At 47.3% G+C, this 13,462-nt stretch overlaps 1 protein-coding gene across 1 annotated transcript; it reads left to right on the plus strand.

Moving 5' to 3' along the window:
• Positions 1-3,649: 3,649 nt before the first annotated feature.
• On the plus strand, positions 3,650-13,085 carry SLC17A9 (solute carrier family 17 (vesicular nucleotide transporter), member 9; the record flags this gene model as incomplete). Its single annotated transcript, XM_009077528.1, has 12 exons — positions 3,650-3,847; positions 5,019-5,158; positions 5,771-5,870; positions 6,823-6,953; positions 7,771-7,867; positions 8,719-8,815; positions 10,726-10,813; positions 11,126-11,160; positions 11,699-11,814; positions 12,333-12,388; positions 12,784-12,813; positions 12,922-13,085. Coding segments are annotated over 12 exons (1,252 nt in total), but the record flags the coding sequence as incomplete, so codon positions are not given.
• Between the last annotated feature and the right edge of the window lie 377 nt (positions 13,086-13,462).

Consider the following 13,462-nt stretch of genomic DNA (forward strand, 5'->3'; position numbering starts at 1 on the left):
GCACAAGCTGTGCAGTGAGGAGCTGCCACTGCTGTCACACAGCACCCAGTTAATTCAATTAGGTGGCTCCAGACAAGCTCCAGTGATTCACCTGCTGATGGTGTGAAGGGCTGGCTCCTCTCACAGAGGTGTCTGCCCCAAGTAGCTGGGGCTGGGCCGGGACTGGCACAGGGTTGTGGGGAGATGCTCCATCTGTCAGTGTGGCCATGGTGGCACCGTGGCAACAACAGCTGTGACTTCTGTAGGTTCAGATGTGCTTTGCTCTGACTCAGGTTGATTATCTGCAGCCCAACTTATCTTTACCTGCCTCATCAGGGAAGCCATTAGATTTATTTCATTAACACTGGTGAAACTCCACTTCTCAGATGGTTGGTGTCACCCACAAAAACTTTTGCTTGATTTGTCATTATTCCTTCATTTTTGAAGGAGAGTTTTCATTCCTCCCTTTGTGCTAGTCCTGGTTCCTCCTGTAACCTTTGCTGTTGTTGTTTTGAGCTGAGCAGAACGTTGACTCATCGGCAGCCTCTGTGATAACTATAATTAGGGGAAAATGCATTTACAAAGCTCTTTCCTCTGATGCAAGCACATCATTGTCCTTGCAGAAAAATCATTCCTGCCATGCTTTCAGGTGGGTGTGGGCAGCTACTGATTACATTTGACACTCATATTATTTGCGTGGATTTTCCTAGCTGTATATGCTTCCTACAGAGGAAGTGGTAGTCTGAAAATGTTGTTATACTTCCCACTTGTTTTGAGCTTAAGTCTCTACTGATGCATTTAGACATACAGGGAAAGAATATAGAGTGGAGTAATAATGAAAGAGAGCACTGAGAGTGTGTCATATACCCAGAGACTTCTTTAGTGCTTTGGAAAAAGAATAAAAGTTAAGAAAAAAATATACCCTAGAGATTTATCAAAACATCAGCTGGAGAGGAGGCTTCTCAGGAGAACATCTCTACGTGGCAATCCCTCTGTGTCTGTGCTGTGCTTTGAGTGGTGTCTTGCTTTGCACAGAGCCACGTGGCAATTTGTGCCTTGCTGTCAGCGAGATTGGATTGTGGTGTGGAGACCTCAGCACTGCTGGCCTAGCTGCTTCCCTCTCTCACCCCAAATCCCCTTGTGTGCCCCCAGCTGAGGGGCTGGGGGCTTTGGGTGGCTGCCTACCTCGTCAGGGCAAGAAAACAGGCTGGGAGCTCACAGCATCCCCTCCTGCCCCTCTGCCCTGAAGCCAGAGCTGCCCTACAGATCCCCCTGAACTTTTGGGGTTCAGTCCTTTAGCACCAAACCATGTTCCTCATGCCTGCACCTTCCTTGGATTCTGGCTTTGCTCCACGTGGGATTTGCTTTTCCTAGTTGTAAACACCCTCTGGAGAGAACAGACCTTGGCAATACTATAAAGAGAAACATAGTAAATACTACTTGTGCTGCTCAGGTCATTTTCTCTCCATCTTACACCTTGCACAGCTATGCAAGATTTAGGGACAAGGAAGAACAGTTGATCTGGTATCCCATTAAAATGCTGCTGTGCTTATCAGGATAACTCTGGGTTATTCTGAACACACCAGAGTGACTGGAGAGGCAGAGCTCAGCCCCACTCCACTGAAAGCACATAAAGGTCTCCCTCTGCTGCAGGAGAAAAGCACAGTTTAGAAAACTATCTTGGTGGCTAAATAGCAGAAAATACCTACACAGAGCGCAGGCTGCTGTGCTTTACTCTGTCACCTCGATTGTTGCAGGTTCAATAGCTCAAATTTATCAGTGCTGTGCTGCTGGAGATAACAAGAGAGATTATGGTCCTGGACGGGCAACAGCCCATTTGGGCAGGGCAGGCACAATTGTTCTCTTGTGCCTGCAAACATCTCATCCCTCAGGGCTCTCCTTAACTGTGTTCCATGGCTAGTGATCCCCCACCTGCCTTCTGCCTCTGATGGGGGATTTATACCCAAAACCTCCTGCCCCTGTTGTCCTGCTGGGATTGATCTGACCCAGACACGAGGTGTCCAGGAGCCTTTGGTTTCCCTGTGCTTTTCCGGGGCAAACTGGAGTTGGTGGAGGCACTGGAGCTGGCTGGGGCAGGTGATTAAAAATCAGACCACCTTTGGTTTTGTAGCAAATGAAGACGTGATTGAAAATAACTTCCTCTTAGGTTAAGCCCAGGAGGGACTCTGAGAGTGTTTATCAGCCAGATCAAATGGCTGAGGCAGGTTAACCTCTGGTTACTTACTCCTTCAGCAAAGGTACATGAGGTTTTTTCAGTTCCTGTGTTATTTTGTACACTTGTATGTGTGCACAGTAACTACAGTTCCAACCTTCCCAGCACCAACTGAAACACTTCCAGTTCCTCCTGCCAGAGGTTAGCACTGAGCTGCTTATCTGCCTTGTCAAGAAACAGTAATAAATCCACCCCCAGTGGGTACAGCTGCCCATCGTGTTCTACTTTCCATTGTTTCTTCCCCTTCCCCCGTGCCGGCCTGTTTGACACCTTTATAAATGGGTTTGTGCTGTGTGGGATTAACCTACATTTATCATAATTCCAGTGCAGGGAAATAAACTCTCCATTCGATACAAAAGGTGACCTGGGTTGTTTCCCACGTGGAGGGTGGATATGTTTAGTAGGGTGGAAAGCCCAGAGGTTAATGCCCTGGTACAGTGAATTCCTCAGTCACCTCTGGAGCAGAGAGAGTCTGTTTGCTCTGGCCTCTGGGCATAGAAATAGCCAAATACAAATAGTACCAATAGTGGGTGTTCTTCCTAAGCTTTGAACTCTGTGAATCACAGGCAAAGGAGGACCCAGAGTGATGTGAGTAGGGCTGAGAGAAGGCAGAGGGGTTCACCTACACCTGAGCCTGATGTTTGCAGCAAGATGTATTTTTGTCCTCCAGGAGCACATTACTGTTTTGGAGCAGAAGAAAATTTCCTTCCTGCTTGTTTCCAGCCTGTATCTCCTGCAGGAGCACTTTTCTTGAGGCTGAGCTACATCAAAAATGTATTCTGTTAACATGTTACTCATAGTATCTTAAACTTGTTTTCAGGCCAGGCTGAATTATTTTGCTCCTCTCTGAATTCTTCAGCAGCATCATGTCTTGTCCCTCTAAAGAATTCTTCCATATCCCTGCAGTTTAGGAAGGGCAACACAAACACCTCCTCCGTGGGGAATGGGCAGGAATTCGAAAAAACAAATGTTTGCTACTGAGAAGGTGTCTCATGCAAATGTTTCCAACCTCATGCCCTGACCTTTCCTTTGTTTTCCTTATCTTTTAAAGAACAGTTTCTAAAACTTTTGTTTGGGGAAAAAAGCAGGTTCCCTCCACCTTTCCCTCCATCCAGTTAGTGATTCCTGAGCAGCCCATTCCCCCTTGCAGCCTATGGACAGACATTAATTTGCTGCTGGGGTCAGAGAGTGTTTGGGATAAATTTAGCATCATTCCTAAAAGCTACCAGGTGAGATACACTGTCAGAACTGTTATGCCATGGGGGGGGGTGTGGTGTGGTGTGGTGTGGTGTGTGTGTGTTGTGCTGACCTTTGTTTTATCCAGGCAGACTCAGCTTGCAAGCAAACCAGCTTGACTTGTAAGTCCTCACTGTGCATGGGCCTGCCAGGCACATCATCCCACCTGCTCTTTCCCCATCTTCCTCTCCTCCCTCACAGGCCTGAGTCCCGTGTCTGGACGGTGATGCTGCTGCTGGGGACGTGCCTGCTGTACTGTGCCCGTGTCACTGTGCCCATCTGCGTCGTCGCCCTCAGCTCCTACTTCGACTGGGACAAGAAACAATCTGGGGTCGTGCTCAGCAGCTTCTTCTGGGGCTACTGCTTGACACAGATTATTGGAGGACACATCAGTGATCAGTATTGGAAATTATTCTCATGTTTTCCTCTTTTGAAAGACACTTAGTTTTGACCCCTCAGTTCCAGTCTTAGCAGTGCCTGTGCCAAGTTTCACCCTGGGGCAGTGCTGGGCTGGAAGGGTGAAGTGTGTCCTTGGGGAGAAGCTTCATGGGACACTGTAGGTTGCTCTGAAAGGGGTTGAGGTTTCTCTGTCAGTCTCATTCAGGGTCTGTAGATCTTACTGAGAAGGGGCATGGATAGTTTAGACTGTCCAGTTAGGAGTTGTGGATGCCTCATCCCTGGAAGTGTTCAGGGTCAGGTTGGACAGGGCTTGGAGCAACCTGAGCTAGTGGAAGGTGTTCCTGCCTATGGCAAAGGGGTTGGAATGAAGTGGTGTTTAAAGTCCCTTCCAACCCAAACCCTTCTGTGATTCTAGGATTCTCTGAATGCAGCTTTTTTGATTTGATCTGCACAGATGATCTTTGTATTCAGTTCAGCACCTCCAGTTTTTCCACCCTATATACCTTTGCAATCTTTTTACAAACAAGTCCCTGTCTGCAGTTTCCATCATGTTTGGAGAAATCAAGTGTCTCCATTTTATCATATGAGTTAAAAAACAAACAACTTCCCCATGTAGCTGTAAGGGACTATCTGTATCATTCCCTGCTCGAGTTCCTTTCTGCAGCCACCCTATTCTTAGTGAGAGAGCTTTCCTGTGAAATCTTTTGTGGCAAACACATATTTGGAAGAAGTACATTACCCATGTGATGCACCTTGCTATTTAATTCTGGTCCTTAATAGTTTGCAAACACCTGCAAAAACCTGAATGTTTAAAGGCAGAGCTGATGCAAAAGAGTAGGTGGAAGAGAAAATACAGTCACTGGTTAAGAGAAGCAGAGCAGTGGCAGCACTTGGGCTTCCCTTCCATCACCATCAGAGACTTGAGTGCCTCAGTGCTGTGGGGTCTGTGGAGTCAGTGTGTGCTGGAGTTGGACAGGCAGCACTGGTGGAAGGTGGGAAGGGAGGAGGTCAGAGCTACTCACCAAGGGCTAAAGATGTGGAAGAGAAGAACAGGTTTGACTCAAAGGTTGCTCTCAGAAACAGGCTAAACTGGCAAAGACACTTGAGCCTTGACTGGAGGACTTTACCCTTTTGCCCTCTCATCTTTGATAATGTGTTTTCTGTCTTCCAGAATAGGAGGTGAGAAAGTCCTTCTCCTCTCAGCATCAGCCTGGGGCTTCCTCACAGTCCTCACCCCACTGCTCACCCACATCACTTCTGCCCACCTTGTTTTTATGACCTCCTCCAGGTTTCTCATGGGGTTGCTCCAAGGTGAGACCCCTGTCCTGACCCCTGTCTGTGTGTCTGTCTGCCTGGGAGGTTCTTTGCACATGTGCAGTACATTCAGATGCAAGTCCTGTGGTTTGCAGTGCATGAACCCTTCCCCTGTGTGCCTGAGCAATTCTCTGCCTCAAAGCTGCCTCCACATCCAGAACTTCCATGGGAAAATCAGTGACATTTCTAGAGAAAGTCGCTGACAAGTCATTCCCCTGTAGAAATCTCTCTGCCAGACAGGGGCTGCTGGCTCCAGAAATCATCACTGATCCTGTTTGATTTTTCACATTTTAAACTCCTTCACTTGGGGAAAACTGGCCCTTGCCAAAACTTTTGGATAATTTGGGATGATTTTCCTTCCCCCTTGTCATGTTGCAGCACTGAGGAAGTGCATTGGATTTACAGTAGCAGTGATGGTGATGATGAAATGGGATTACAGAGAAGGCACAAACAAACCTTTCATGGTGGTGAACCCACTTATTTTGTTTTCTATCCCTGTTTCGAATTCACCAAAGTTTTGCTGCTTTTAGCTCCTTCTGGATCTTTTCAATTTGCTTTTGGTTTGCTCATGAGCCTGACTGCTCCCTGCCTTGCTCCCATTGCTCACAGGGGTGTACTTCCCATCCCTGGCCAGCCTGCTGTCCCAGAAGGTCCGTGAGAGTGAGAGAGCCTTCACCTACAGCACAGTGGGGACTGGCTCACAGTTTGGGTAAGTTCAAAGGACTTTGAGCAGTGAGTGGTCTCCGGACATTGTATGTGATGAAATGCCATCAAATAGTTGGAGGCAAAACTCACAGCCCAAAGTACATGTGGATTCATGGGTCCTCAAGGACACAGGCTGCAGCTGAGGAAGCCTCAGGCAGTTGCTGTCGTACCCATCAAGGATTTATATATTGTTTTCTTTTTCTTTTCAAATCAGACTTTGAAGAGTGTTTGCAACATTTAATTACTATGGGAAACAGCCTGATTCAGTAGGAAGAGCAAGGGTCAGCCTGAAACTGGTCACCTGTCCTCTCTGTGGATGGGGAGAATAGAACTTCCCCATCTCTGATCTCCATCAGAATTTCCTTTCTAAATGGAAGGGTTGCTTAAATGCCAACTAGAAATACTGCTGTGTTTAATCACTTAGTTTTCTAGTGTGCTCATTTCTTTTGCTGTGAGATACTGCACACCAACAACCTCTTTTTCTTTCCCTGCTGAGCATGTTTCAGTGTGGGGCAGGTGAGGTTGAGGTCCCTCTGGGTTTTCTTCTGCCCTTTGAGGATCTGGCCTGAGATGCCACTCTGGAAACAGGACAGGCTGCAGAGGCACTGGGAGACTGGATAGATGAGCAGCACCTGCACATGCAGTGATTGAGAAATTCTTCCCTGTGAGGCTGGTGAGGCACTGGCACAGGTTGCCCAGAGAAGCTGTGGTTGCCCCATCCCTGGAAGTGTTCAAGGTCAGGTTGGACAGGGCCTGGAGCAAACTGGTTTAGTGAAAGGTGTCCCTACCCATGGCATGGGGTGGAATGAGATGCACTTTAATGTTTCAACCCAAAGCAGTCTGGGATTCTATGGTTCAGTGACAGGTAGCATTGACCCCAGGGACCATCTCCCATGATTGTGCACAATCCAAGCACTCTTAGTCAGACCAGTAAATCTGAGTGGTTTCCCTTGCAGGACATTGGTGATTGGTGGTGCAGGATCTCTCCTCCTGGACTGGTATGGCTGGGAGAGTGTTTTCTACTTCTCTGGTTTGCTCACATTGCTCTGGGTTTACTGCACCTGCAAGTACCTCCTGAGTGAGAAAGGTAAGTCCAGCCACCTGCATCCCTGGGGCTGCCAGTGCTCCCAAAGCTCAGGGAATGGGAACCAACTGGTCCCTCTCTATCATTTTCTACAAACCCTCTGTGTTTCCAACGTCATACCTGGTTTTACACAAACACCTTTTGCTCAGATGCCTTCTATAATGCACACTGTGTCTCACCCAAGATCTCCAACCCAGAAATGAGGTTTTGAGCTCTTGCAATGCAGATTTCCTATTTCAAATGCCACGCTGGATTATATCCCTGCCAAGAGCCTGATCTGGCTCCTCAGTACTCTTAAGCACCAGTGAAAACACAAAACAGAGCATGATCTTCGAAGTGGATTAAGCTAAAGCAGGGCAAAATACTTATTCCAAACTAAGAGCATCTACACATAGAGCTTTTAAAAACCAGTTAATCCACAATATCTCTTCCCAAATAACTGTCTAGGAGTAATTCCACATATGGACAAAACATTACACCTGGCTCCAGCATTTTTAGGGCGAGCATGGTTTGTAGGAGTCCAGCTGATCAGTGTGTGCCTGGTGCTGCACAGAATCCAAACCTGGTCCCTGCCCAAAGGGTTTTTGTTTAATTATGACAAGAGATATAATGAATGGGTGAAGGTGGCTGGATGGGGAAGTGTGTGGATGCAGGGGAGATTTTGTAACAGTGTTTTCATGAGCATTTAATGGTACTATAGTCAAAAAACAAGGGTTAAAAGGAGATTAAATGCAGTTGTATAGAGGTGTCCCAGGGCTCCCTGCAGTTGCACAGACAATGACTGATCAGACCTTTTTTTTGGATGTTTTCTTCCCTGCAGAACTCATCATCCCCATAGACTATTTAACGAGAGGCCTCTCAATATCCAAGCAGACCAAAGTTCCCTGGAAGCAGCTGTTTAGGAAAGCACCGATATGGTAGGCAGTGTGGTTGCCTTGGGCATCAGCCTGGCTGGGGGCACCCTCCTTCTGAGAGCTTTTTCTCCTTTCTGGACTTATTTCTTCTGCCTCTGTGATACACTTATTTATATATTTGGGAAATCTAACCAGGTTTTCTTTCTGTATAAATACAGAACTAAAAACGTGAGCATCACAAAAGGTGGTTTATGTTCTGTCCGGAGGAATGTCAGGCTTGAATGTTACTAGCAGGTCTTCCCAGGCTGTTCCCTGGATGAGTTGTGTCCTCCTCCAGAGAGATATTCTCCACCAGTCTTATTGGAAATGCTGCTTGTAATGGGCTCCTAAGAAGTGCTGCTCAGGGGCACTGGGTGGCACAGGCCGTGTTCTCATTGCTGGCAAACATCTTTTTAATGGCCATTTTTCCTTTGGGATGTTGCAGTAGGTATTGAAGCTCATCCAAGCATGTTCCCAAGTGCTGTTTTAAGAGATGGGGCTGCAGGGCAGCAAGCCCATTCCTGCCTTGAATAACAATGGAACTGATAACAAATCCCTAGAAAACCCTAAACAACACCTCTTGGAGCAGGAGGGCTCTTGTAGCGCTGGAAGGGACTGGTGGGAAATACACTGGCATAATTGCCACTGCAATTAACCTCGTCTGACCCTAGGGCTGACAGCAGAGCTACCAGCAGTGCTGCAAGGGGAAGGCCATAAGGAGTAGTTCTCTGCCAAAAATCTGAGGAAGCGATTGCAGTGCTGTAAGGGATTTCTTTATAGACCAGGAACTGAAATATTGAGTTGCCTGAGTGCCTGTTTCCTACCCAGTGTGACCTGTCACTCCTCATTGTTTCCTCTCTGCTGTGTATTTTCAGGGCTGTCATCATTGCTCAGCTCTCTACGGCCAGCACGTTCTTCACTCTCCTCTCTTGGCTGCCAACTTTCTTTAAGGAAACTTTCCCTGAGTCAAAGGTAAGTTGGCTGTGAGGCACAGGCACTGCAGCTCTCCATTCAAAGGAGGTTGTGCTGGGTACCTGTCAAAATGGGTTGGTTAGGGAGGAGGATGTTCTGGTCACTTGTTTAGGGATGCTGTGGAGAGGCAGAGCTGGGGCACTTTACAGGCAGGGAAAAGCAGGTTATATTTGGTTTTTAGACTGCTTTTCTTCTGAGAAAAGGGTGGTTTTCAAATGGCACAGAGCCTATGACATTGTGCTGTCGCAGGTAAACACCATTTACTCTTGTTTTTTCACAGTGTTTTTAACTGGGCTAACATTGTACAGCTCAGACCTGCTGCAGAAATACTAATTACCATTAATAATGTGTACTTCAAAAATACAACTAAACCTTCTCTCTCCTCAGCACAAATGATTTTCCCATTTTTCAGAAAGCCAAGCAATACTCATCTGGGCTGAGAGGTGGTATTTTCATCTTGTCCTCAGAAACTCACAGTGTCTTTTCCACAATGGCTCCGTTAGGTTTTTACAATTTCCGGAGCTGCTTACAAATGCCTTTTCATATTACCCATGGAAAGCTCTTTATGGCATCCTTGGTATTTATATTAAAATCATGTATTAAACCAGCAAACATATTGTTGTGACAAGATCTGTGCACCTCGAGTAATGTGCTTGTGCAGCAGTAATTTACCATCTGTTAAGCATTATATCATGGTGCCCTTATGTAAGATGCTCTATATAGTGTTCCTGCAGCTGATAATCGCTTCCTACATTTGAAAAACGGGGGTTTGAGGATGTTCGATTTTAAAGGATGGGTGATTATCCTTAATGTGGAAAACCTGTGTCACCTGCTGGTCAAAGTCCTTTTCTGCAGGTGAGCTGCCTCACCACTGCCTGGGCAGTGCTTCCAGCCCAGCTGGGTGGAGATGATGGAGCATTTGGCTCAAGCTGCTCAGGGTGAGGGGCTGAGAGGTGAGACAGGTGTGTTGGAATCCACATGCTGAGCGAGCCCAGCTGGTGTTAACTGACCCCCGAGGCATTACCCCACAGACCCCATGGGGTAACATTTTCAAAAGTGACCAAGATCCAAATTTCAAAGGCACAAAAAGATGCAGATGGACCTTGGTATGATTTCTAGGAACAGCTGAAACAGGATTATTCAAAACCAAGATTATTCAGCCTCCCTGCACACCCTGAAGCCAGGAGAGGAAAGAGAGATGCCTCCATGGCGTGATGGGCTCTGAGCAAAAGGGGAGACATGGGGAGCAATGGATGGATAAGTAGGTTCAAGCAGCTGAGATGAAGCTCAGCCCAACCCTCCTGATTTCAGCTCCTCATGGGATCTGGGCACCAAAGAGCAGCTGTAATCCAGCTGACCAGTAATCGGCTGTGATTACAGCTGTAGCAAGCTCCCTTAATTGAAAATAGGCCAAAGTATGTTGTTACCCATAATGTTTCCTAATCCTGCCATTATTAGAAAATCCAGCTATGCTCCCTCAGCCTCACAGTAACGCTGCTAATGAGGTTGAAGCTGTTGGAAGTTTTGCTGGCAGCTTTACAGGTGACCCACAGGAAACCCAACCCACAGCTCTGTGGCTCTCCGCCACATCATCTTGCTGAGCAGTAAACTTTGCCACATTTAATCCCTCTTTCCTAGAGCTTTCTGCTCCTCCTCTGGATGCAGGGTCACTAGGGCAGAAGAAAAGACAACAAATCTACAAATGCTACAGCCCTGTGATTCACCTTACAGACTTTGGAGTGGGGCATGGTGCAGCTGAAAGCTGGCTCTGCAAAGGGGGTAGAGATGCTGCAACAAGTCCTGAGTGCTTCATTTTTTCTCCTTTGTACAGATTCCACAGAGCATCAAATAAAACATTTGCAAACAAAGTCAGCTCTGACAAACCTCTCTTGATTTGCACTCCCTTTCAGGGTTGGGTGTTTAATGTAGTCCCATGGCTGGTTGCAATTCCGACAAGCTTGTTCAGTGGATTTCTGTCTGATCATTTAATCAGCCAAGGTAAGAGCTCTTATGGCTTTTCCTCAGCTCTAATGTGATGTGGAAAGAGGACCTGAGTGGGAGGAGGTGGGCTTGTTGGTAGGGAAAAGGCCCAGCAAATAGGCAATGTGAGATTCTGATACAAAAGCAGAATAAATAGTCCAGTGTCCAAATCCCATCCATGTGTTTGGGGCTCCTTTTGATCTCAGTCATAATATCCACCTGGAGACAAAATCTGGGCATCTGAAATACACCTACCCTATGGTCTCCTGGCTGGAGAACAAGGAGACCTGGTGAGCTGTGCTAAACTCCAACTCTCCCTTTCTTTTCCAGGGTATAGAACCATCACCATTCGTAAGTTCATGCAGGTAAGAGAGCTGAAGCTTCAGGAGAGACACGAGTTACCTGCTGAGCTCTGCTTACATGGAAGATTAGACCTTGAATAGAGCTGGGCTGGGGGTTATAGGTGGAAAGATAAAACGTTTTCTGGCTTTCCAGATTGATTGGTGGTCAGCGTGTGTGTGAAAGGAAAACCAGAGGAAAACCCTGGCTGAGGAACAGAGCTCTGAAGGGGTTTTCCTTAACAGGCAAAGGGCAACATGTCTCAGGTGTCACATTATCACTCCAAATGACCCCTTAAATACTGAGGAAGTAGCAATACAAGGGTGAACAAAAATAGGAATGTTGGGTAAGAACAGAGTGTATCCATTGCTCTGCAGCATCACATCCCTCTGGACAGACCTCTGACACAGAAGGGCAGAATACTGGGGGAAGAGAAAAGCTTGAGAAGCACCTGGCACACACAAGCTCTTGCCATTGGAAAAGGGAACAGTTTGTTTGTGACAGGAGTTGCTTTCTTCCTTACAGAAAATGTGCTGTGGTGTTTAATTTTCCCTTTTTTTCCAGGTCATTGGCTCTGGCGTCTCAAGCATTTTTGCTTTGTGCCTGGGCCAGACCTCCAGTTTTTGCAAAGCGATAGTGTTCGCCTCTGCCTCTGTTGGACTCCAGACCTTTAACCACAGGTAAAGAGAGCGATGGGGACAGTAGTGTGGCCCTTAGCTCTCATCCCACACTTGCTGTTTTGGGGTCTCAAAGGAAGCTGCCTCCATCCTGGCTGTCAGAGCGAGCACTGATGTTCGTCTGAGCATCATGTGTTGGTCCCAGTGAGGCTGGTGGAGTTTAGTGCCTGCTGGCTTGGAAATGATCCAGTAAACCTCTACTGTGGGGAAGGGCTTGGAGCAGCCAGTATTAGGAAGATGAAGCAGGAGGAGAATTGCGTTTTGGCCTCTGAATGCTTTGAGTTGTATCATTTTCCTTCTGATACTCTCCTGTGCTGCTTCGCTCTCAGTCCCTTTCCGTTTTCCTTCTGATACTCTAATGTGCTGCTTCGCTCTCAGTCCCTTTCCTGATTTCTTCAGCTAGTACCATTTCTTGTCCTGCACCCTTCCTTGTATTTGACAAACCAAACTGTGTAAATGATGAAAAAGCAGTCATGTCCATTCAAACAGACATTTCTTTTCCCCTCTCTGTTTCTCACTAGTGGCATTTCAGTGAACGTGCAGGACCTGGCCCCCTCGTGTGCTGGCTTGCTGTTTGGTAAGGACTGCTCTGGGGTTTCTGTGCTGGAGAGGTGGTGTCTATGGGGGAAACTTGGTCACCAGCATCAAGGTTTGATCAGGAGTAGTTCTGGGTAATGGCTACTCCATGTGTGCAGCCTTAGCTTCCTTCTGCTGGGGGCAGGTAAAATGGGACCAATGTGCCTTTCAGTCTGTCAAGTGCTAACCTGCACCCAGGGCTGGGATGAGGCTGTTGCCCAGAGAAGCTGTGGCTGCCCCATCCCTGGAAGTGTTCAAGACCAAGCTGGATGGGGCTTGGAGCAACCTGATCTAGTGGGAGGTGTCCCTGAGTGTGCAGACACAGGGTTAGTGGCAGTTGGGATGAAGCCACTCATGGGTTTTGAACACACAACTTCTTTCTTTTTTTTTTTCCAGGGGTTGCTAATACAGGTGGAGCCCTCCTAGGTAAAGTATCCTCCTGCTGCTCATCCTTTCCTGGGGAGTCCTCTCCCCACAGTGGGCAGGATCCAGCCCCAGAGCCTTTGCATGTCTTTCTGTTCTCTCCTGTCACAGGTGTCATTTGTGTGTACCTGGCTGGTTACCTGATTGAAACAACTGGCTCCTGGATTTCTGTTTTCAACCTGGTGGCTGCTGTTAATAGCATTGGGCTCTGTGCATTCCTCCTGTTTGGAGAGGCCCAGAGAGTGGACACAGACTCTGCATACATGGATCTCTAGGGATGAGCCCAGCAAGCAGCTGAAGGACAGGAGTGTCACATCTATGTGTCATTGTTGCACAAGTGCCAAAGAACATTTTCCTTTTTTTTTTTTTTAAGATGTTTTAACAGGAAAAGAATATACTGAAACCAAGTACATAATGGGTCTGGATAGAACCCATGGGAGAAAAGAAATTTAGAGTTCATTGTTTGCTCAGGGCATAGCTGGTGGCTTGCAGAGCCATCCAGCTCAACATCTCCAGTAAGGATATGGTCTGTGGGACCAGTTTGTCCCCATTTGTGTCTAGTGGCCAAATATCCATGTGGCCAAAGCAGCTTACCCAGCCTGTCTCCCAAGGCTGCTGTGGTTTCATGGGAGCTGCTTCACCGTGCATGAGC

This window comes from Acanthisitta chloris, unplaced genomic scaffold, assembly GCF_000695815.1.
Source record: "Acanthisitta chloris isolate BGI_N310 unplaced genomic scaffold, ASM69581v1 scaffold17576, whole genome shotgun sequence".
NCBI classification, from domain to species: domain Eukaryota; kingdom Metazoa; phylum Chordata; class Aves; order Passeriformes; family Acanthisittidae; genus Acanthisitta; species Acanthisitta chloris.